The sequence below is a fragment of the Lissotriton helveticus genome, chromosome 10 (assembly GCF_964261635.1).
Source record: "Lissotriton helveticus chromosome 10, aLisHel1.1, whole genome shotgun sequence".
Classification (NCBI taxonomy): Eukaryota; Metazoa; Chordata; class Amphibia; order Caudata; family Salamandridae; genus Lissotriton; species Lissotriton helveticus.
Window position 1 is genome coordinate 190908413 of NC_136071.1, and position 25529 is coordinate 190933941.

Here is a 25529-nt window from a genome sequence, read left to right on the forward strand (position 1 = left end):
ATCCACCCACGTATTTTGATGTAAACTCAGATTTACTAAAGGCAGAATGTCCAAGTTTGTGCCAAATTGGTGCACCTACCCAAGAAAGATATAACAATAAGAAATATCTAAATTCCTCATATTGTGCATGCTGTATTCTGCAGCACACATAGAAAGAGGAATATTCCCTTAAGGTGTTTTGTGCAAGAGGGTAATCCTTCCAGGATAAAAATAATCCTGCACCTACCCAGGCACCCTTGCTCCATGGGGCAAGGGTGTCTGTGTTGGTGTTAGGCGTCTTAAGTGCACTACTGCAAGGATTAAGCAAATGTGCGCAATAGTTTAGTAGATATGGCACTTATCTACTCTCTCCCTTTTCTGTAACACAGCGCAGCAAGTTGCCTTGCTGCACTGCATTGCTGCGCTGCATTGCTGCGCTGCATTGCCTGAAAGGGTTCTAAATCTGGTCCTCAACGTTGCGCACAAGTGCTTTTATTAGTTTCTGTAGCATGTATATGCCAGGATTTGGGATTACGAATCTTACATGTATTCATTTACATTAATGTAGCTTTTAATGTAATCATTTTTATATTTTTTTATACTCTATTTTAATGCCATGAAATGCTGTGAAAATATCTGTTTTTTAACTGTAGTATACTTTTTTATGCCTTCATTGTGTTGGCGAAATAAAGTTGTTCTGACTGATTTCAGGATCCAAATCTTTTTCTTTCAGGTATTTTTTTACCTAGACCTCACACTTTCAAGGCCCGTTAACAGTTCAACCCCTCTGTTCTCTGGAGATTATAACACCAATGGCAGTTATACCAAAACGTTTCCGGTGTCACAACCATACCCTGCACTGATACTGACTACAGATGGCTTGAATACAACTTTAAGACTTATAGGGCCAAATGGTAAGTAATTCAATTCTGTATGAGTATCACAAATAAGAACACAATATCTCAAGTGTTACTTGCAATAGCACCAATTATTGCCTCTAATAAGGGGTGAAATGGGGTGCAATGACAGAATGGTTGAATTTAGAATTTGCACACCGGGTTCATTTTTGCAGATAACTTAATTAAGTTATTTACTTATTAGGGACAATCAAATATGTTTTTACACAGAAGAATGGCAGTACGTTGGCAGAGAATGGCGGGGTCGACATTAAATGCAGTGATCACAGTTTATATTTTTGTATAAGTGCTCCTGTGAATGGATATGACTCGTGAAGATACACATTTTTAGAGCAATGCCTTAATTATTTCTAGTTAGGCAAATATACATTCTTGTATTACACATATTTACAACATATGGCATCAGTTATTGACTTTTCAGTACATCAGATGTATTTTTTAGTTTTCACCTACATACATCTTTAGCTGTCTTTTTTCAAATAGATTTATTGTATCCAGTATAAACTTTAAGAAGACCTTATGGCTGCCCCTTATCAATGATTCAGAGGCATTCCTCCATATCCTTGTGTTTGTCCCACCGAAGTATTTTGTTTGGTTGCATCATGTTATAATTGGATGAGTATATAATTCTACTGCTGATGTCATACCTTTGCGTTGCAGTGCAGTGGGGACTATTTCCTCCCCCTCTGTGTTTCTCTTCTTGCTCCTCTGACTACGTAGGGTGTCCCACTCTATTTATAATGTTTTAATCCGCCCAGTGTCTGCTTGCTCACAGCTCTCATCAACACTCACCACTGCCCTCCACTGCAGCAGCGTGCAGCCATCTTTAATTGGATTTTAAACCATCCAAAGTTGGCCAACAATGTGTGCCCAGAAGCATGTATGGATATTGGTAATCTTGGAATGTTCTTCTTTCCTTATAAATTGCAGAGAATAGGTTTGCAGCTTTAATTCTTGGGATACCTTTGTGTAGGATTATTGTAGTGAAGCAATAGATGAGATTGTGGTATCTTGCATATAGTGGGAAAGTGGTGGACCAGCTGTAAAAAGAAGAGTCTTACTGCCACTAATATTGGTAATTTCTAAGAAGCACATACCAAAGATAATGGCTGACAATAGCAGGTCTTTGAGAATTGAACACAGAGGAGAGAGTAGGTTATTTCATCATCAAGATGCTTTATTCGCTTGTTTAAAAGACGTTTAAATCTATACAATCATAAAACAGTCCATATAACCCATTGGACATAAGACATTTAGAAGACTCCAGTTACGAAACATTCAAAATACAAAGGATACAAATGAAAAACATGAGGACCGGTTTTCACCTTCTAAAATCCATATGCTTCACAATTAGTTTATTAAAGAATTCGTAATACCCATCATAGAGGATGCAACCGAGATTACTGTGATGATTCAACACATGGACATAAAGTTGACATGTCTGAATCAAATTGGTCCAGAAGAAAACTTAAATGCCAACATATAGAACCAGTTCTAAGCCTGGTTAAAATAGAAATCTCTGATGGGTTAGGTTTGATTTCATCTGGAAGTTGACATAATCGCAGATTTTCTATATCTTCCTGTTTTTGGACCTACAACATGCACCTCTAGTTATCAATGAACTTCTGTTTTACCTACAGTTTAACCAAGCTCAGGCTTACAGAAAAACACACCCGTTCCCAGGGATTCAACACCAGACTTAATGTAATGGATCTTTAATCCATGCTCAAAGGGCCAGCAGTCCTGAATGATATCCTTCTTTAATGATGCATACTGGGTAGTCCATTAGTAACACCACGATAAAAGTGGTGATAGCTTGCACTGATTTTTCTAGATAACCTGCTCTTAGTTCCTTGTGGATCGCAAACGTAGAAGTCCTAGTGGTTACCCCTAGCAGACGCCAAAATACATGATTTTCTTCTTCCTGGTGGCTACTAACATCCCTATTTCCCCAAATATTAGAGCTAAAATCCTTATGGCCAAAGTTTTTGGTGGAGCGGTGGCGCAGCGGAGAAAAAGGTTAGGCCGCCCGCTCACCAGATTACGGCTTTTTAGTAGTCTGGGAGGCGGGCGGTGTGACGGTCCTATAGTAGTACTTCTTTTAAAGGAGACAGTAACCTAAAAAAATTCACTGCAATGGGACCCCACTACAATGTTCCTGCACGGCATGAACTTGAAAGTCCATGCAGTGCTGGAACCTATTTGCATGCACTCAGAGGGGCACATTTAATCCAGCCCTTTTTGCATACACATACAGATGAGGCTCAGGGGGTCCTTGCAGGGCCCCCGTTGTTTCCTCTCCTCCAGGATTTTCATGGCAATGTGGCTAAGAGGAAACTCGTAATATGCTTGGTGGGTTCATGGCGGTCCCTCCAAGCATATTACAGCCTCTGACCTCCGCTCCTTCGACAGGGAGCTGCAGTTCCCTGCCAGAGCCAGTGGTCCTGGGGCGGTCTGACTGCCCGAGTTGTAATCGGTCAGTCGAACTGCCGGTGCGGTGGTGGCTGGGTCCGCCACTGCTGCACCACCACAAGTCTTGCGGTCCTTGGGACGCCAGACTCGTAATAGGGCTCTTAGTAGGGAGACATTTAAGGGTAACATTTTCCATAAAGGTCACAATTGGCTTGCCTCCATATCAGTTGCCAGTTTTAGGAAAAAAAAAAACTGGCTGCAGGAAATGTTGCTCCCTGAATTCTTTTTCTGCCACGATGTCTGTGAAGGATGTTAACCTTCTAGTATCGTAGGGTGCTGGCCATTATTTCTTTTAGAACAGTAGTCCAATGCAAGGGAAGAACCAGATTCTGGTGTCCTTGCATTTGTCCCTTGGCGAAGATCAATTTCTTTAGAGCAACAGACAGATTCAAATCAGTACATCAAGGGATTCCTGTGGGCAAAATCAGGGATGGTCAAGCGTGGAATGCTAGATTTTATTATTTCTACAGCCTGGAGTAGTCAAAGTACACCCACGCAGATGGTTGTCTCAATCTACACCTTACTTTATCATTGTAACTTTGTATCTGGGCTACAAACTTCTAAATATCATCATCTTTCTGAAAATGTGTATTTTTTCCACAAGCTTCTATTAGTCACAATTAGACTGTGAACTTGCAAAGTTTTCAGAGGGATGCAATATATTTTCACCCTTGGGCTTGAAATTCTATAAAAACACAACCCATCAGTACCAGACGCTTCCCACAGCTAACTCCTGTCTACCCACTACACCCTAGGCTTACTGTTGCTCCAGAGTTACTCACTGCTGACTATACCATCCATGAGATTTTAATTAATAATTAACTCAGTTTCCCCAAATTCATGCACATTCCCATTCTTTCATACAATTTCGTCAAACCACTGTCAAACTAATTCATACTTGCTGGATCCATCAGAACATGGTTTTTAATCTCACACCAAATGATGCCACATTTTTATTCCTTCACAGTGACTATCAGGAAATCTTCTTGCCAACCGAGTTCCAAGGGAGGCTCTGTACCTCCAGTTCAAAATGTTCTGGTAATTTATTCACATAGCAGTTTCACAGCTAACTCTTACCAAATGTTTTTATTCATGTATCTAGCTCGAGAAGTGGAGCCAACCAGAATCATCTCAGAAAGTTGGGGATCAATGTATCAAGTGAAGAACCCTCAGTTGGGCATCTGGTCGATGAACATAAGTGCTGCAAGTGCTCATAGCATTCGAGTTGAAGGGTTCACAGGTACACCATGAACAAGCCAACAGACAAATTGTCAAACCAACCTCTTTCTACTAGGAATGGTTTTCTAATTTCAATTTTCTCTCATTGTTTTACAGCTACAAACATATCAAGTAAGTGTGCTTTTTTATAAAGAAGGAATTTATTCGAAACTGGTCGAAGGGCATCCAGATGACATTCTCCTTGGTGGTAACTATGCTGAGAGTTGGTAGCAATAGCAATGTACAGATCTTTATGTGTCTATATGTTATCGCCTAGACTCATTCAGTCTATTTCAGGAAACCAATTGCAGGTGTGCAATAGCAGTTCATTTTCTGGCCTGTTTAACACGTTTCAGCACAGCAAGGGTGCTGTGTTGTCAATAGGATTGTTTCTGTGCAGGAAGGGGCACCTTCCTGCAGAAAAAGTATTCTGGGTGACTTTTTCCTCTTTCTATGTGTGTTGTAGAGTAAGGCAACACAGCGTTTTGCTCTGCCTTGCCTTACTGCATATATATGAGGCCATTCAAAGCCAGCTAAAGTGGCTTTGCGTGACCTCATAGATATGATTTTGTGATTTGCGCTATCTGAGCATCACACAAAGAGACGGTATGGCACAGCAAGGGGTTCATAAAGATGCCCCTTAATTATTAAGGTAAAATAAATATTTTCAATGTATATATTTTAGCAGTATGCAATCAGATTGTACCTAGTGCAAACATTTTTAAAAGTATACATTAAAACAATGCATTGCAGAACTTAGCTGATAACCCTTTACATTACTCCTCAAAATGTATATATCTCTGTCACCTTGAAGCGTCAAGTGACTTATTCAATTAAAGTCTGTAAAGCTTCCAATCAGCCTTTGCATTTGCTGATTAAGCAATTACACATATTTACATTTGTTTCAGGTAGCAGGCACACTGGTGAGTTAACTAGTTTTTTTAGCTCTCTGTTCCTTTCTCTGCTACACAGCACAGGAGTCACAAATCTCTTAATTTTCAGTCAGAGACATCTCAAGGTCTGCATTAAACGTCTTGGTACGGTTGTCGTTTAACAAAAAGTATGAGAGCACTTTTTGAAAAGTTAAAGAAGCATGGGGGGTCCCCATAGATCCCTCCTAATTCGGCCTCTGTTTACCTACAGACGACTTTTCAGATGAGTTGATAGGGTGGCAGAGAGGAGAACAGCAGGGTTGCTTTCAGTTGCAGAGCCAGGATAGTCCCGACCCCTAGGACCTCAATGTAATTGCCCAGAAGAAATAGAAAAGGAGCAGATCCATGTATCCAGTCAAAGAGATGGGCAGAAGGGGGGTCATTATATGGGATGTACTATAAATTTAGAAGTGGATGGAGTCAATCATTTATAATAAATATGAGACTTATAACAGAAACTAACTAAAACACTGCTCCTCGTGACTGGGGTGGTGAACCCCTGACACTCAGCTGCTCTGAGTAGAAGGCTGTCTCACTTGCCTCTTTTACTCTTACCCGAACCATGCCTGAGCATCACTCTAATCTTGAAACAGTCTCTCTGTCACTAATTCAGAAAAACAATTAAGTCCCAGGTGTTGCCCCTTATGTATAGCACAGGTATCCACAGCCATAATGGTAGCATAGAAATTGAGTCCCCATACTCCTTTTGTAAAGTAACACAGTCATAACTGTGATGCAATGGACCCCACCCCTGCCTGAGGAACCTGTGCCACTGTACCTGCTTCACTAATGGTAGCTACCGCCACGCAAAGTGGGTTGTGTCTGCCCTTTGTTAAAAATATGGGTCCTTGGCTTGCTCCAGCCCCTACACTATCTCTCAGAGTCCAAGATAAGGTGTCTCCTCTGCTTCAGTTTCCCCCTCCCATGGGTCATTGCTCTGAGGCTCAAAGCACTAGCACAGCAAGGGTGCATTGGACCATAATGCATGCAGGAAAGCATAATAACATAGCTGTACTTGGGATTTAGTTGTTCCCTCAGATCACTGGGCCATGGTGCCAATGCACCATCAGCACAAACAATGCCTACAGCTCTGTCTCCTCTGCCCACTAATTAGGGCCATCACTCCTAGGCATGAGGCCTAAAGCAGGAAGTCTGCCCCGTTACGTTTTAAAAAAGAGATAAAAGTACCATCACTTACCCTGTTGGTTTTTACCTTTTCCCTGCACAACAAAGTAATACATCCCGGACAAATTGAATATTCTCAATTTTCAAATGTTGGGAATGACCTACTCATTCAGAGACTTTTCATATCACTCTTTCACCTTAGGATGTGCAGATGTTTGCTAAGAATTGGTAGTTAAAAGAGTAGTGTTTCATCATGATATATATATATCGATTGACACATATATAGTGCCAAAAATATTCGGAAATCAAGAATATCATGGTTGAATGATAAAGGTAAGAATATTTTCTAATGTTCATTTTTAAATATAGGTATTTGTTAATATTGATATTTAATAAATGTATTGGGTCTTATCAAGTTTTGTGTTTTAAGTTCTTATTTGAATGCCACATATATCTAATGTGAATAATTTATGGAAGTCAATGGTACTACACCACAATAAAATGACTAACTTGCTAGGTCCAGTCAAAGGTTTCAGTAACACAAAGCAGACAGACTTAACCTAAAGACACTGTGTAAAGCATTTAGAAGTACCAAGACAGATATAAAATCCAAATCACAACACAATAAAAATCCAACTGCAATATGGAAAACTAGAATAAAATTAAGCAATCAGAATAACGCCAAACATAGAACTCTAATAAATGGAACCAGAGACATGAATTTTGGAACATGTAAAATAAAATAGCACCAAAAAAGAACAAACCACAAATGGTAGTCTATTGTCATGGTATCCTGGGACCCACTGTAGATTTCAGGCTGACCGTAATGAAGCGTGGGTCTGCTATACCAAACAGGCTCATACTGGTAGAAGATTTTACCTTGGGACTTCATCTCTGAATGGGAGTCGAAATCCTCCAGCGGTGATAAGGTTATAGGTTATATCAAAGGAAGTCCTTGCTAAGTTGGATAGCTGTTGGATGAGGTTTGGTTGAAGTCTTTGGTTTTGGCAGGAAAAGTGCCTTCTCCTAGATATTATTTCTATGTTTGCGCTTAATTTCCTTTTCAGGGCTCAGAATCTTTCAGCAGGGCAAGGTTTCAGGCTGCAACTGATGATGAGTTACTGGAGGCTAGATACCTAATCACCGAGGGCCTGCTTAAGTGAATTTGCTGCTGCAAAGAAGCTCTAAGCTGGAGAAACCTGTTTTTTAGCTCATAGTAGTCATGCCTTTGACAGATTGGCTTGGTGATTGGAATCTGCTGTTCGGATGTCAGGAAGTCCAAACCTTTTTCAAAGTTCCAACTTTTAAGGGGTGATAGGAGATTTCAGATAGCTACAGCCATGGATCCCAGGACTTAAGGAACAGCACTTGGGGTGAAGACTCATTCCAGCAGAGGCCACCAGCAGGGTCGAAACTCAATTGCTACTGTTCAGCTGGGAACATTAGGTCAAAATGCCTTTTTCAGATGGTTGTATGTCTATAGTGTGATGTATTCCTATAGGTACTGTATCGATTCCCCTAATCCTGACCCTGGTTTGGTTAATAATTAACTAGCAGCCATCCAACGGTGCAAAAACCGTTATCTGATTAAGCCACACCACGGCACAGAAGCGCGTTATCTGATTAGGTCATAACGCATGCCATCTAATTAGACAAGCGATATTCCTCCAGCCCCTGATAAGGCATACGGAGTTCTCAAAACAAATCAAACCTACAGCGACCTGGGAAATTCCCATAGCCATTGTTTTGATTTCACCGAGAACTTCAGCAAAAGAATGTGCGAACGAGCCGGTTCATATGACATCCTTACTGACGTATATATGTCCATCCTTACGTCAATCTCGGCACCTTTCAGGTATAAATATTACCGACATTGCCTTAAGCAAACACATGCGGTGGTGACGAGATTGGAGCAGCGAGACGTGCTGAGGAGCCCAGCAGAGAGCGAAGCCCACAGACGCTGCCCCGCCTTCCTGACGCGCTGAGAACGAGACGCTGCCTTTCTCCTGCAGAGAAATCCAGCTCCGGCGCTTCCAAGCAGCCCTCGCAGGCAGCTGGAATATCAAGACCTGGGATAAGAGATACCAGCCCTCCACCATTCTAGATCTCAGGTACAGAACTGAATAACCCCTCGCAGAGAATTCTCGAATCAGTCCCTTGGCAAAACAAACTTAACTTAAACTGCTACTTATCTACTCCCGCCCACGTATTAGGATTAGGTCAGGTACATTGGGGTAGGCGTGATTAGAAGCACCAGTTGAGTATGATTAGACAAATGTATATATGTATGTATCTATTTTATCCATTTTAAAGTATCATATCGCTCAGAAACCATATCAATGCTTTTACAGTATTATTTTATAATTCTGTCTCTACTGTATGCACTTTACTTAACTACAAGTATTGCAATAATAACGATTCATTTCTCTTGTATGAGAAAAGAGACTGATCAATAAATAACATCTTTTATTGAACCACGCCCATCTCTTATTTCTCTACAAACTGGTGAAACTAAGAATGCACGTACTGACTGAGTAAAATAAGTTGTCTTTTGTTTTCACACGACTCTAGAGATACACTCTTGATTAGGGGAGAGCAAAGTTGTCATGTTCTATGGTTGTCAGAAACTAAATCCCTTCTTGTCTATCCAGGGAGGTTAAAATCCTCCTTGCCTATTCGAGAAAGTTTCTAGTGAACTCTGAGCTAGCTGGCAAACACTATACTTTAAGTCTAATATCGTCGGTAGAAGACCTAGTTAACCTCTGCCCTAGGTCTATACTATTGAAGATATTATTCCAATGCGCAGAGCCTATTGGGATAATAGGAACTACACTACATGGCGCCCAACGGTTTGGATAGGCGATAAAACTAACGCAAGACATTAGAGTAACTCAGTCGTGCTTTTTCACACAGACCCCTTTTTTCCCATAATACTCCAAAGACGTCTGGAGTGGGTGAAAGGTCATATCCGCCAAACCTCGCAGGAGGAGACTCCTATGTATGGTTCTTGGTATATTCAACGTTGAAGGATACACTGTTCCAAAATATTGTGCATCTAATCTTTGTTTCATAGAAACCTGATCTGCAAACAAACAGAATAACCTTTCTGTCAGTAAAATGACAGAAAGTGAAGAAGAAAGGGAGACAGTTAGACTAGCAGGTGAACTCCTAGATGCAGATAATACTCTGCAGCAAAATGACCCGGATATAATACTCATCCCGGTCAACGTAAGAAAATCTATAACCTTAAAACTTATAGAAAATGGACTAACACCAAGAGGTGGTACAGTCATATTCGTAATTGAGGCACACGAATATCGGCAGACAGAGGTATTCTATTCATGGATAAACTTTCCAGCAGCAAACGCTGTAACAAAGGACTTCCACTATTACAAAATAGAGGAACCTCCTAATGAGTACACTCCTTTCGAGGAGGTGGAAATACCACTCAAATTCCAAGAGCACCTGCTCTTGTTTAATGGCGCACTAAAACATACTAATCACATCACCAGGCTCGGTCCACTAGGTAGACCAGGAGCAACGTGGCCGGTCCTAGCCGGATACACACCACATCCAGACATTGAAGAAATGCCTGCACCAGAACTTTTAGCACAGCTAAAACAATTAATAAAAATACATAGACAATTAGTCCAATATGTAATGCGGACTTCAACAATCCAACCAGCTATTAAAATTCCACAGCTGACCAGTCATCAGGGGAACACAAATACAATTACACCACAGAACATACAGTCCTGTCTAGGTAAGGTACCCGCAAAACGGGAACAATTTCCTTTCTGGCTAGCACAAAAAATCACTCAAATAGAGGCGGTGTTTCCGGATACCACCCCTGTTGAGAAACATAGGATTCTGACTATCTGTCTTCCAATGGGAATCGCACCACATGTGGAGGACTGTGACACTTGGGGAACAGTCTTTGCTTCCATTTACACAAAAACACATGGTGTACCATCCATGTCAGTAATACCAGATGTGCTAAAACAGATTCAAGATGAATACGGTCCAGAACCCGCTTTAACTCTCGGTATGAAATTACTGAAAGACTTCAAGCAGGTCTCTGCAATATTATTAGCCAACATAAAGGGAGAAGCAGCAAATGTGGCGATTCGCCAGAGGTTAAAGGAGACAAATATAGCAGACCAACCATCTGAAATTGCCAGAATCATAGAAAAATCCTATGAAGAACTAGGAAGAGATAGTTTGGGTGGAATACCAGTGAAACCCCAACTAGTTGAAAGTCCTGAAAAGGTATTTATAAAAAATAATTTAAACACTCAAAAAAAGAGCTGGGATGGAAATAAGCAATCCAATCCTAAAGAAAAAAGATTCCAGTCCAGAGGAAGGTGTCCTCGGCGGAGAGAAAGATCTCCTGATCAAGGATGCAAGTCTCCCCAAAGGGAGCCCTCTGTGAAAAAATACAACCTTAGAAATAGGGATAATATAAAAAAACCTGATAGATATCAAGATATTGATACACGTCCCTCTCAATCTTTTCAGACTTCCTCGCAGAAATCGGAAAGAAGAGGACGATCAGAACACAGGGAAGAGCACGTCAAGTCCAAAGACAAAGAACCTGCTCATCTGAATAAAAAATTACAATTTCAAAAAAAGAAGGTAGCCAGTATTAAAGTAATCAACAATGCCGAGAATACTGAGGACACAGCTGAAAAACGGAGAATGGGCTCAGACAATGCTAGACAGCGCAGCAGAAGTGAGCATAGCTCGCAAAGTCCTTATGAATCATCTGGAGACAGTGGACACGAATGAATACATTCAGGTGGAAACTGCAGATACCAGAGTTAGCAAACCTCATAAAATATATGAAATAACATTGCGTATAGAGGGGGATAAGACTAGAAAAATAAGGGGACTATTTTGGGATAATCTGTCCAAGGGCTATGACATCCTTCTAGCTGAACGAGACTGGCCTCCAGAGTTTGTCAGGGAGTGCCCACATGGCGAAGAAATAATTATGCCTGCCTTCTCAAACCATATTCCAATTCATAAAAAATATACACTTGCAAGAAAGTGGGCAGTAGCTCAAGCCCCTGCATTATATAAAAATCATGTGGGATGGGATGAGGACTCTCCTCCTCATAAAATCCAGTTAAAATCACAACCTACTGCACAGAGGCAGTACCCGATTAAGCAAGAAGCTAAAAAACAGGTAAAAGAGATCCTAGATCAACTTGAATACCAGGGGGTGATTGAAACTTGCACCTCACAAATGAACAACCCTTTGTTTCCTGTCTCCAAACCAGACAATTCATATCGTCTTGTTTTGGACTACAGACACCTTAACTCATGTTGCAAAACATGTGCAGTACAAAACTCGCATAGTGCTGCACTAATGAATAACATAGTGCGCAAAAAATACAAAACCACATTAGACATTTCTAATGGATTCTTTTGTCAAAATATAGCACCAGAGAGCAGATATTTGACGGCGTTCTCAATAAATGGCACGCAAAAAAATTTCTGTCGTTTGCCCCAGGGGTTCAAGAACAGCCCAGGATTATTCTCAGCGAGAGTAACAGAATTACTACAAACATATGATGACGAGGCATTATCTTATGTCGACGACATCTATCTAACAGATGATGACTTGGATACTCACTTGAAAAGAGTGAACACCATAATACTTGGGTTTGCAGCAGAGGGTTACAAATTTAACTTTAAAAAGTCAAGAATTGCCCATCTAACAGTCCTGTTTTTAGGATATGAACTATCAAGTGAAGGCAAAAGCCTGGCTGACAATTTCCTAGAGAAATGTGCTGTAATCCAAGCACCAAGAACACTAAAAAACTTACAATCAATTCTAGGTTTCCTAAATTTCGGAAGAACTTACATTATAAATTATGCAGAGAGAATTAAACCTCTCTATGATCTAATAAAACCAGATTTTAAAAGAATCAATTGGACTCAAAAACACACAGAAATTTTGAGATCTTTACAAACAGATATGTTAGTTAAAACAAAATTACAAACACGTGAGAATACACGCAACCTTGTGATTCGAGTCATCCCAGGAAGATGCGGATTCACATACCTGACCTCTAATGAGGGAGAGAAGGTACCAATAGCATACAAATCACACTTGTACACAAAAGCTGAATTTTTTTTTAGCATTAAGGAAAGCATTGTTCGTGCGGTTCAAACAGCTGTAGCAAAAGAAAAATACCAAGCAGACGGTAGACAGGTTACAGTCAGAACAGCAGAATCAGCTTTTGAGGCATTAACAACACCATGTAATTTACCGACAACTGCACTGAATCCAGAATGGATACAATGGGTAAATTCTGTTGCTACAGACAAAGTAAAATACTATTTTGACCCGGAAATGAAAAAATTAAAATATCTAGAATATGAGAGAGAATACCCTCTGCCAATCGACATTCTGCCTTTACGACAGTACGCCTGTGTAATATATACAGACGGTCATGCTCAGCCCTCAGTTTGGGGAGAGCTGGCTTACAACGCCACATGCGAAATTGTAAAAGAAGTGTGGCGCGGAGGCAAATTAAGACCTCTACTTACAAAAACACACTCAGTGGAAAATAATTCAGAACAACAAACTGAAATAATAGCATTAAAAATGGCGCTAGATAATACCGATCGGGAATTCCCGACACTTATTGTGTGCGATTCGTATTACTGCGTCAAATCATACAATAACGATTTGCAGAAATGGATTCAAAACGGTTACAAAGATGACACAGGTGCCACAATAAAGCAGAAAGCGCTTTGGGAACAAGTAGCTCTTTTACAGAAAGAACTACCAAAAACTCACGTGATACACTCACTGAGTCATCAGCGTGATGGCGTTCACGTTGCAGGGAATTCATTGGCTGAGACAGCCACAGCGGTAGCAACTAAATCGGCTTCCGTAGCTACAAAAAAGCGTGCAGTAAAACACATTGACGGTGAAACAGTGCTGGCAGTAAAAACGTCAGCAAAAGGCGACTGCTCAGCACTACCGATCAATTACCCACTCAATTATACATACATAATCGATGCAAACACAGTCCCTTTTGCTCGAATCCCTGGAGTGGGGGATAGAGTAATTCCAAACACGGACAGGAGAGGCTTTTAATAGCAGACGCACATATGGGTGAGGGTCTCAGACACCTTAAGCAAAAAGATTCTCTGGATGAATTACAATCAGTGTACTGGTGGCCAGGCATGAGCCTGCATCATCACATTTTTGTAAAAAACTGCCCAGACTGCAATAGAGATCGCAGTGGCGAGCGAGGAGGACTATTGCCATGGCATTTCGCTACCGATAAACAACAAGAACATGAAAGTACCCATCATGAAAATGCGTCGTATTAACATAAAAAGACTAATTTACACTTATAATGTAGACCCCAGTGCTCGGCTGACGTCTGGACTGTTATAAAAAGATTTGCGAGTCTATAATGGCATATACGCTAGGAGCATGCTACGTTTTGACTAATGTATTCCTTTTTAGCCTTCAAGCTTATGGGGAAGCATGGCCTAATGAGCATTGCATAGCGGGACTCTTCTCACTTCCTTCCTGAGGGATACGGGATGGTGTAAAGAAAAAACCAAGACATAAAGCAATCTATGACGGAAAAGGTATTAGGTTCGGGAGCTGGGTGGGTCAAACATCTAATAAGTGTCCAACGTAGTCTAAATAACCTGCCAAGGAATTCTCTGAAAGGGTTCAGTCCGTACGAACTATTGTTCGGGACTAGAATGATGATCCAAGATCTTGATAGTCAGACTTCAGTGGTTAAAAACAAAAGCTTTGATATCAAAGATCGTTTGGCTATTTTACAGGACTTAAATGAAACAAGGAAAGACCTGAGCAACATAAAGTTGAAACAACAGCCAACAACCACTGAAGAGAAACCACCTGTCCCAGCAAGGCCTGTCTGGATTCCAAAAGTCGGGGATCTAGTCAGGGAAAAGATCGCGGTAAAGAAGGAATTTGGGCCTTCTTACAGAAAAGCAGTTCCTGTCTTGTCTATCAACGGGACGAGATCAGTAGTACTACCGCCCCTTGCTGGTAAAAAGGAGAACCGAGTCATATCCATCGACCTGGTAAAACCACAATCATGTGGCCGATAACAAACAGTAGGCCAAGTGGACTCCCGAGAAGTAGCAGAAAACCAATGTTTGCTACAAATACAGAGGCTCAAACTGGAAGACTGATCACATTTGGAAAATCTACAGTAAATCAACAAGGACTATGCAACAAAGCAATGGAGCTTGAACCTCTTAAAACCCAAATTAAAACTTTTCATCAAAAAAAAACAACCTATGATGATGTAACTGCAGACTTTGCTAATGAAACAAAGCAAAATCCAAAAGCAATTGGAACAATTGACAGAACAGCATCCGGCTACTTCATCAACTTCGATGATTCATCTGAAGACCTGAGTGAAGCAAAGAAACAGCCATCAACAAAAACTTTTAAAGACAAAGCTAAGGAACTTTTTCAACAGCTGAAAGAAACCTATCTGATCTCTCCATGGATTGAATTTTGGGTGGCCTTTGGTGCATTTATCCTCATTCTTTGGCTCATCTTAGTACTATGCTTGGGACATTTCATTGAAGGAAAATATGCTAAAATGGACACAGCAAGCCAGAAGATCAACTTGGTCCTTAAACCACACACATCTTCACACATCGAGAAAAGAGAACTTTCTTCAGTAAACTTCACAGCCAATCCTATACCAGGCGGTGTAGCATGGGACAAAACTGATTATGAAATCTATGGTCCGGTTGAAATCCTGAAGTATCCACACCAATTCAAGATCTCATTGAGTGACTTTGTAAAACCAAGCACATTTGCAGATGATTGGGACTTTGAAAGTATTAATGATATGATGTCTGATCTTGTGATGTCTGCTAAATTTACAGAACATGATTATTTGCAGGGTTCGTCTAATTATGATCAGATGTTCTGCTACAACCATTATGGTAACCATTATCTACATAAATCTGCTCAACCTAGAAATGTTTTAAATTATAACCAATGGGAACATTGTGCTACTCCTCCAAAAGACAGCTCAAAAACATTTTATGATAAGTATTCATACTTTTCAGGGTTTAACACAAGTAATGCAGAAACATTTTATTTCAAATTGTCAAATAAGACAGGTATGAAGACCATGCTTACAAACACAAAATTGATATATTCCGATTCATTCTTTGAACAAATGAATACATTTGGGTTTGATTTCTGGAACAATAATATTGAAGCAAAAACTGTTTGGGGTACAAGAGCTTGGCAAGTACAAGGTATAGAATCATTGTTTAGAGCCTGCATGATCCCAGAACAAATTATATTCTTGAATGACACTATTCAACAAACTACCTGTCTTGGCTTAGCCAAAATCAAAGATTTGAACAAACCGTCTATTCCAAAGTCAACAATGAACACTAATAGCTCTATAGATGATGAGATAGACGTAAACCATATATTAAACCAAAACAGAACACATCCTGAATGGAAAAAATGGTTGATCTGGCCCACAGATACAAATAACTGTCAAGACCGATTCCTGAACAAAATACAGGGGTTCACATTGACTAGGCCAGACCCTAGATATTCCCAAAGACAACATCCAGGGATAGTAACCACCTACAGCGTGGGCAAGCTCTGCCTTCAATGGCTACAAACGTCCACACTGGCTGAAATTAAGAAACACCTAACTTTACTTACAGAAGGTGCTGACTTGCGTGATTTCATATTGGGACCACGCAAACAGCGTCAAAAACGTTTCATAGCGGCCTCTATATACGCAGCTTATAACGAAGTTTGGAAAGTAACTCAAATTGAGACAGCAGAAAAAATACGGGAAATTGACCGTATTAATTTGGAAAAATCACTTTCTGTGGTGGACAATGGGTTAATGACTCTGTCCTCCAGAATATATTCTCTGGACAGCATTGTGTCTTCAGCAATCGATATAATATCGCAAGACTTACTGATGTTACAACACGGTCAGTCCCAATTGCGTTCTATTGTACAACTTGGCTGGACGTTACAAAATCTGCGTTCTGGCTATGTGCCTTGGCGTTTAATCAACACAACGTCATTATTTAATATCTTTAACCTCACTGATAAACAAATCAGTTTGGCACAGAAGGGTGCTGACTATACAATTCTGAGCATTGAAAAACTTGAGAGATTACCATTGACAATGTCAGAACGACCTGTCATTGAATGGATAATACATGGAATAATAAATATTCGGATAACTACTTTCCAGTTTCAATACTGCCAAAAATATATACAGGCAGGCCAGTATGAAAGGTTGGGTAAAGGGTACATTAAGTCAATATGTAACCTGCCCTATACACATGAATGTGTAAGTAATAAAGGCCAGAAAGTGTTTCTCAGTGGCGATAATTGTGCAAGATCACTAAGTGGTACACTTCTGTGTCAGGGTATTAGTTTGCACGGAGCCTGTGAAGGGACTTCAAATAACCTTTCACGTTACCAGCTAGGCACACCTGCAACACGAATAGAACCATTCTTTAGGAGACTCTCGAACGGGAGTTACATTCTAATAGTAGATCGCAGATGTTGTAGTTTGCTGCCCGGAAAACCTTATCTCATAACTGTGACTAGGAAGGTCATGTGCTGTGAACATGTATTGTTCCCCAGCGATTCTCCAGACAGGGAGGCAAGGTTATGGCCAGATTTGAAAATTGCTTCTATTCGAATTGATACTTTAAGCAGAATGAAGACTGTGCTCCTACAGACGCTGACCAGGCTCACGTCATCAAAAGAAACGTATGATCTCCAAGTTGCAAGGACAACAGAAGAGATTCATTCATTATTATCAACTAACTCCCCCATACATTTCGCAGAAATACTGAACGAAATCTTAAATATTTCTGATACCACTGGTATCTCCAGTGTATTTAAAGCAGTGTTTTCGGGTGCTTTAACTCCATTCAAAGCCATCCTGGGTATTTTTCCAGACTTTGTCTATTCCATTTTTGGCGGACTTCCTCTCCTTTTAGGACTAGTAGCGGGTATTCTATTTTTGATCCTGTTATTTCGCTATGGCAAACCATGTCACAGACAAAACACCTGCGACAAGGGAAGAAATGATCCTAGCCATTGGCTACCGGGACCGCATATCTAAAGTCCTTGGACTAGCACGGCTTCGGGACCTGAACATGACTTGGTTTCTTTCATTTAGACCAATGTGGCAAAGTTGTGTTATGCCTGTATTAAGGTGCTTGCTATGCGGCGAAGAATGCGTGTTGGACACCTGTCTGGCACTACAATCGGATGTGCCAATGGATGCAGATACCTTGTTGGGTCCGGTAACGGCTCATGCATTGTGCTGTCCCCAGCGGCTACCAATCCTGATAACGGCATTCGTGGAGTCTTCACCACTACGATTGAGGGGTAGTGAAGTACAAGATGAAAGCAGCATCAATCAGGTACGACCTTCAGTCAGCTATGCTGATCAAAACATCAATGGAGGCAATCATGCTCAGGCTCATGAATGCATGGTAACAACTTTTTCCGAGTTAGTGGAACTTACGCAAGAAGCTGTTGACAGTTTTTTCAACAGTCTAAATGATATGATGTTTTCACCAGAACAGCAGGAATAACTTTGAGCAAATTAGCACTTGGAGCTCCCCACATCCTGAATTTGGCCTTCAACTTTTTAAAGAAAAGCGATATGAAATATTTTCTCATCAGTTTGCTTTTTGGGACACTTATCTTCTGCTTAAAGTAGACATTATTCTTAGAGAACTAAATTTCTATTTTTAGGTAGTCACAAGACATTCGCTATGCTAGCACTGTTATACATAAATTTATGATTGTGATGAAATGGTCTCGCACTTTTTTTTTTCTGTATTAAGAGCCATTTCATGTGTGGTTTTCGCATTTAGATTATGCTGAATTTTTTAACATATGAGTAGCATTATTAGACTGCTTGTGCATATAGTATACGTGACAGTACATGTGATTGTGTTTCGTATATTTTATAAAATCCAATTTTCGGAAATGCATATAAATGTATTTTGGGGTGGTACGGTATACACAAACACTACTGGTATTCACTATGCCTAGATTTGTAAATATGGACATAGTCTACGTGGAGTGGGTGTGATGTATTCCTATAGGTACTGTATCGATTCCCCTAATCCTGACCCTGGTTTGGTTAATAATTAACTAGCAGCCATCCAACGGTGCAAAAACCGTTATCTGATTAAGCCACACCACGGCACAGAAGCGCGTTATTTGATTAGGTCATAACGCATGCCATCTAATTAGACAAGCGATATTCCTCCAGCCCCTGATAAGGCATACGGAGTTCTCAAAACAAATCAAACCTACAGCGACCTGGGAAATTCCCATAGCCATTGTTTTGATTTCACCGAGAACTTCAGCAAAAGAATGTGCGAACGAGCCCGTTCATATGACATCCTTATTGACGTATATATGTCCATCCTTACGTCAATCTCGGCACCTTTCAGGTATAAATATTACCGACATTGCCTTAAGCAAACACATGCGGTGGTGACGAGATTGGAGCAGCGAGACGTGCTGAGGAGCCCAGCAGAGAGCGAAGCCCACAGACGCTGCCCCGCCTTCCTGACGCGCTGAGAACGAGACGCTGCCTTTCTCCTGCAGAGAAATCCAGCTCCGGCGCTTCCAAGCAGCCCTCGCAGGCAGCTGGAATATCAAGACCTGGGATAAGAGATACCAGCCCTCCACCATTCTAGATCTCAGGTACAGAACTGAATAACCCCTCGCAGAGAATTCTCGAATCAGTCCCTTGGCAAAACAAACTTAACTTAAACTGCTACTTATCTACTCCCGCCCACGTATTAGGCTTAGGTCAGGTACATTGGGGTAGGTGTGATTAGAAGCACCAGTTGAGTATGATTAGACAAATGTATATATGTATGTATCTATTTTATCCATTTTAAAGTATCATATGGCTCAGAAACCATATCAATGCTTTTACAGTATTATTTTATAATTCTGTCTCTACTGTATGCACTTTACTTAACTACAAGTATTGCAATAATAGCGATTCATTTCTCTTGTATGAGAAAAGAGACTGATCAATAAATAACATCTTTTATTGAACCACGCCCATCTCTTATTTCTCTACAAACTGGTGAAACTAAGAATGCACGTACTGACTGAGTAAAATAAGTTGTCTTTTGTTTTCACACGACTCTAGAGATACACTCTTGATTAGGGGAGAGCAAAGTTGTCATGTTCTATGGTTGTCAGAAACTAAATCCCTTCTTGTCTATCCAGGGAGGTTAAAATCCTCCTTGCCTATTCGAGAAAGTTTCTAGTGAACTCTGAGCTAGCTGGCAAACACTAAACTTTAAGTCTAATATCGTCGGTAGAAGACCTAGTTAACCTCTGCCCTAGGTCTATACTATTGAAGATATTATTCCAATGCGCAGAGCCTATTGGGATAATAGGAACTACACTACAATAGCCATGCAGGAGGTCCCTTGGACTCCAAGGACACATGTGGCATCAGGCCCAGCCCTTTAGATCACCTGATGGATCTCAAGCACCAAGTGCAGTCCTTCTGTTCTTTCACAGATCAGGAGAGTGCTATTTGGAGGGTGCCTTGGAATGTCGCATTTATGACTGAAACCAGCTAGTGGATGGTGATGACTTCTTCCTAATTATTGGGATAAAAGTTCCCTGGGGCAAGCCTACACTTTTTTGCAACAGTTCCTGTTTGTCCGACTGCAAACAATTACAGTGTTCCTTACTCATAAAATGAAAACTGTAGAAACCCTTCCACCTTTGCGCATAGCCTGCGTGCCCACCCAGAAGTGTTGCCAGGAAAGTTAAGCAGCCTCATCCTTTGTGATCACTCAAAATAGGTTCCGGGATTAGCTCCCTTTCAACTGGACTTGGTGCCATTCTGACTAGTGGAACAAATGATTGACTTCTCCAGGTCTTACCTTACATTTTCTTGTGAACGAATATGCCCCTTAAAAAGGTAATGAGCTTTCTGGGTTCACCCTGACTAGTCTCCCTGCAAGGGGATAAAACACCTTTCCATCCCCAGGCAATTGTTTGCACTCTGGCAGCAGTTGTCACACCTCAGAAATATCAAGAACTGGCTGGCCAGCTACTCGGGAGCTCATGTAAATTGGTCTCCAGGAGCTTCAGGCAGGGATATGGTAACTTTCTAACAGCTACTTTTCCTATCCGAATAGTTTTCATACCTCATTAAGATCAAAAAAGTGGCGAGCCAGCCTCTGGGGAACTGGCTTAATTAGCTCCAGGAACCTGCAGGCAGTGAAAACGTGACTTTCCAAAGCTAAGTTTCCTAAATATTTATTACAAATACAAGCATCTCCATTCAGTAAATTGGGCTTTAATATATTTTAAAAACAGAGTTTGAGCTATTTTTCTAGCTGGTACCAAACCTGATATAGCAGAATTAATATTTTAATTTGAACTCTAGTTTTCTTTTTAGGCCAGCAAGAGCCTTCAACCGTGAATATTGCTTTTGGGGCCTTGTCACTGTAGGTACATGGTAACAATACATTTCTACATATCCCACTAAGAGTAACTTTTTAATATTTAAAAGAGTGGTTTGTCCCTTTCAAAAAGAGGTATTTTGAGTAGCCAAACTGCAACAGCAAGGCTACTCTAGTAGTCCTGAACCCATGTTGTCCCTGTCCCACTAGTATATGGAACAATAAGTGCTGCAGTCCATAGAAGCCATTTAAATTTCCATGCCATGGGTGTATTTCTGCCCTATATACACTATGGCCTTATAGGAAAGTTATATATGCCAATTAGGAGTTAGACAATTTGACCACAGTTTAGGGGTCAGAGCACATGCACTGGTGCCTGATTAGCAGTTTACCAGTGCACAGAGTAATAAATGAACAGCAGCATTAGTCAAAAACCATACGTGTGATCACACCAAAGCTTTCAAACAACCAGTTTTTTGTTTTGGAAATATATTTAAAGAGTTTTTATGTTATTTTGCTTGTATTTACTTTTTCATTAGCAGGTTGGTGGGTTTGTGAGGGAATAGGGTGGGATGTTTTTAATATTTCTTCTTTAATTGTTTATAAATAGTTTCCTTATTTGATAATTTTTTATTTCTTAATGCAATTATTAATTATGTATTTTTTTTACATTATAATAATTATAAATAATCTTTATTCGGCATATAAAAACAGGACCATAAAAGAAACATCTTAAAATATACAAACATCAGGCGACGGCGGTCTTCATTGATGCAGCCACATACATGCTAAAACCAAGGGCCATATTATCAAGAAAGGGCGATACATTATCGCCGCATTTATCAGCAGGAAACTGCCGGTAAAAGCGTCGATAATGGGCTTGATAATATGCCCTTGTAAATTTCCATAGAAGCCCAGGTTCTGGTGTTAACCTGGGCTTCTATGGGAATTCACAAGGGCATTTATCAAAACCATTATCGACGCTTGATAATATGGCCCCAAGTTTATATACTATCTATGTTCCCCATTTATCACTTAATATCAACGTGCATCCCAAAAATGTTGATACAAGTTTAAAATACAGAAGAACAATAAAATACTCAGCTAATCTTTTATAGCAGCAAAACATAGTGCAAAAATGTCAGGAATTCTTCTGGGATTTAACACTTTCCGTGCTCATGACGAGCTCAGCTCGTTATGAGGCACGGTTGAGCTGTGCTCATGAAGAGCTGAGCTCATCACGGGCGTTGGAACGTTCGCACGCGGGGATAATTTCCCCGCTGTGCTGAACGTTCCAAAACGGGTGTGGCCGTGACGAGCCACAGCTCAACCGTGCACCGTGACGAGCCAAGCTCGTCACAAGCACGGCGGCCCCCCGCACAGCAGGTGAATACGCCCCGCAGCGAAGGGGTTAGGAGCCCACGTAGTTCTTAACTTTAAAGCGGATCTTAAAAAGTTGTAAACACAGAGAAGTGTAAAAACATCTGATGACAATTTTGAAAACAACAAGGCAACACGCGCCTGTTTAAATTTAAGCCGTTTTAAAAGACCCTCCAGGAACATTCTTCTGGGATATGCATAGTGCGGACAGAGTAGGACAAAATGCAATGTCTTGTCGCAGCCACAGGGTCCTCTCTGGTCTATATTCGAAATAAAACCGGCAGGTACAGGACTCTGCCCAAGTCCTCACCTTTATTTAGTCAATCGATGTCATGCAGGTCCCTCATTGATGCAAAAGTGTTGCTTAAAGCCAGGGGTGCCCCACCCAAGATTATACCCTCCTCTTGCCGTACAAAATGTTGACGCTTATTTAGACTAGATGGTGTCCTGTAAAAGAAACCCAACAGTAAGAGTTTGATCCCTCACTCTGCTAGAAATAGGCTGGAGGGGTGAGATAGGATCTTATGAGCAAATTCAGGGTACCTAAGCGTAATAATCACACTGTCTCCTGGGAAAACTATCCTGGCCCGCCAATCCATGGTACCCTACTGGTCATCAAGCTGTGCCTGTACTCAGTGATGTGAAGGCATGCATGCTTACACAACAAGTGCACCACTTTATTACTTAACTGGATGGTGGATTCCTCATGTGTACTATTGAGTCCTGGTACACCTATCAGGACTACTGCGTAAGGGCAGCTTGCTGGTGGGTGGTCTATAACTGGTAAATCTCGGGTATTAGGGGCGGTTGAGATATCCGCCCCTATGCGGATGATGATGCAATAGTTGTTCCCTTTGGGCCCATTGGTAATCCCCCTGCAACCCCTAATGGTCCCTGAAGCCTTAACCCCGTATTTGTGACCTGTGCTTCCGGCCGTGTTGCCACCGGGGTAATTTGGGGGATCTGAGACTTTGTATGCCTCACTACTAGGGTAAATACCAGCGGGATTGCTTGTTGCGCCTCCTGAGTAATAGGTACCACGCTCTGTGCCGCCTGAGTAGGGGGGGCAGTGTATTACCAATTTTATCAAGCATTGCCCTCATTTCTACCAATACTTTTGTAAATTCTTTTAAAAAATCATTCAAAAGGCCAGACACTAATTCTACAATTTTGTGTTTCAAATGCCCCCAAAAGTCTTCAAAGTCCCTAGTACCCTCAGTGCCCTTTGTATCTAGGTTTAAGGTGCCTTGCCCTTTTTAAAATGGAATTGGTTTCTTTATTGCTTTCCATTGTTTCTTCAGGGCTGGTGAGCCACTTAGTTCCTCCCTGTGAATATTGGTTGATCTGGTCTTATTGTGAGTGGATTGAGTAACAAAGTCAATAGGTGTAAGACTGGTTCCAGGGTTGGAACCCCCTGATACGTCCGCAAGCTCATCTTGACATTGGCCTTGTCCCAGAATACCTCCTGCTGGCTTTCCTGCCACCTCGGACATGCGATCTTTCTTAACTGGTCCAAAAGCCCCTGCCTTTTCTAAAGAGAGGCGCCTCTCCACCATGTATACCTCTTTTGTAATTGCTCCAACTGCTTTCACGAGAAACAAGTCAATTGTTCTCTCAGTTAAGTCCTGTGGGGAACACACGGGCGGACCTTTCCTCTTCTCATGGTATAATTTGGACAGTTAAACCAATGGACCCACCTCCTTAATGAAAATGTAAAAATACTTCAAAGAGCTTTAGGAGGGGAGATTGCACAAGTGAAATTACTCAGATCAGGTGGTACAAGCATGGGGCAAGCATCACTGTCCTGCAGTTGGCTGTGGCCAGCCCCAGTTCGCCTCCTCGCTCCTCTCTATCCTTGCCAGAGTACAAACACAGAACGCGTTGCTTCACGCTGCTCCAGCCCGAGGCTGAATTTAAGCACCTCACGGTACAGGATACTGACCAGCAAGGAAAACCGGCTGCACGATGTAAGATTGTTGCCCCTGACCTGCCTCTTCCTGGCAATGACGGGCAAGGACGGGCCTGCCCTTGGCCCAGGCTTCGTCCGAGCACAGCCCTCGCATGTCCACGCAGCGAGAGCTCGCACTTTAATTTATGCACCTCTGGGCACCGTCAACAGCAATGCCTCCGCAACAGCAACAGCGGTACGGGGGAGCCTGGGCAGTGAAGTCCCAAATCCTGCTCTCACCCAGGTGCAGCCCGGCGAGTGACCCGCGCAGGCGGAGCTCGCGCTTTAATTTATGTGCCTATGGGCAACAGCGGTGCAGGGGAGCCTGGGCAGTGAAGTCTCAAATCATGCTCTCACCCCGGTGCGGCCCAGCGAATAGATTTGTTATTTTTTTTAATCAATTGGATAATTGATTCTCTAAATGTAGTTAATTGTTTTATCATGTTTTAGGTTTTTCCTGTAATACATTTTTACAGTGTTAATATTTTTTAGATAATGTGGACTGTTAATTGTTTGTTTTCTAGCTTTATTTTTATTTGTCTTCTGCGATTTGTTTGGTAATGGGGTAGTACATTTTTAAAATCTATTCTTTAATGTTTTTAATTTGTAAAATGTTTAAATAGTTTTTTATAATTTTAGTTGTTAATCTAGTCATTTTAGCTTTTAGTTATTTTTGTAAATGACATCTTTATTTGTGGCAATAATTTTTTGTCTATTTATTTTATGTATATTTAGGTTTTTTTATTAATTCAAGAGTGTGAATCCAAGGCTCAAAACTTTCCCTACGTCTGCTTATGCTGGATTATGAATAGTAAACTTAGCCCCTCCAGAGTCCCTACTGATAGTAAATATGGTAATTCCATTGTCAAACACTTTCCTGACTGTTGCTCAGGTTGGAGTGAGAATAATAGACCTGTCCCCTCAAATGTGGAACACATTCCCTAATGGTGCTCATGATGGAGTAAAAATAGTAAAACAGACCCCTCCAATGTTCAACACGCTCCTTACTATAGATTATAACGGAGTGAGAATAGTAAAACTGACCCCTCCAAAATCCATACCGTT

The 25529-nt window shown here is 41.1% G+C and overlaps 1 protein-coding gene across 1 annotated transcript in view; it reads left to right on the forward strand.

Moving 5' to 3' along the window:
- The window catches only part of LOC144783975 (uromodulin-like), a 187905-nt gene that overhangs the window by 64041 nt on the left and 98335 nt on the right, over nt 1-25529 (forward strand). The window contains exons 7-9 of the mRNA XM_078662698.1: nt 713-893; nt 4471-4608; nt 4704-4718. Coding sequence (XP_078518824.1) covers nt 713-893; nt 4471-4608; nt 4704-4718 — 334 coding nt within the window. The remainder of the gene's footprint in view (nt 1-712; nt 894-4470; nt 4609-4703; nt 4719-25529) is intronic.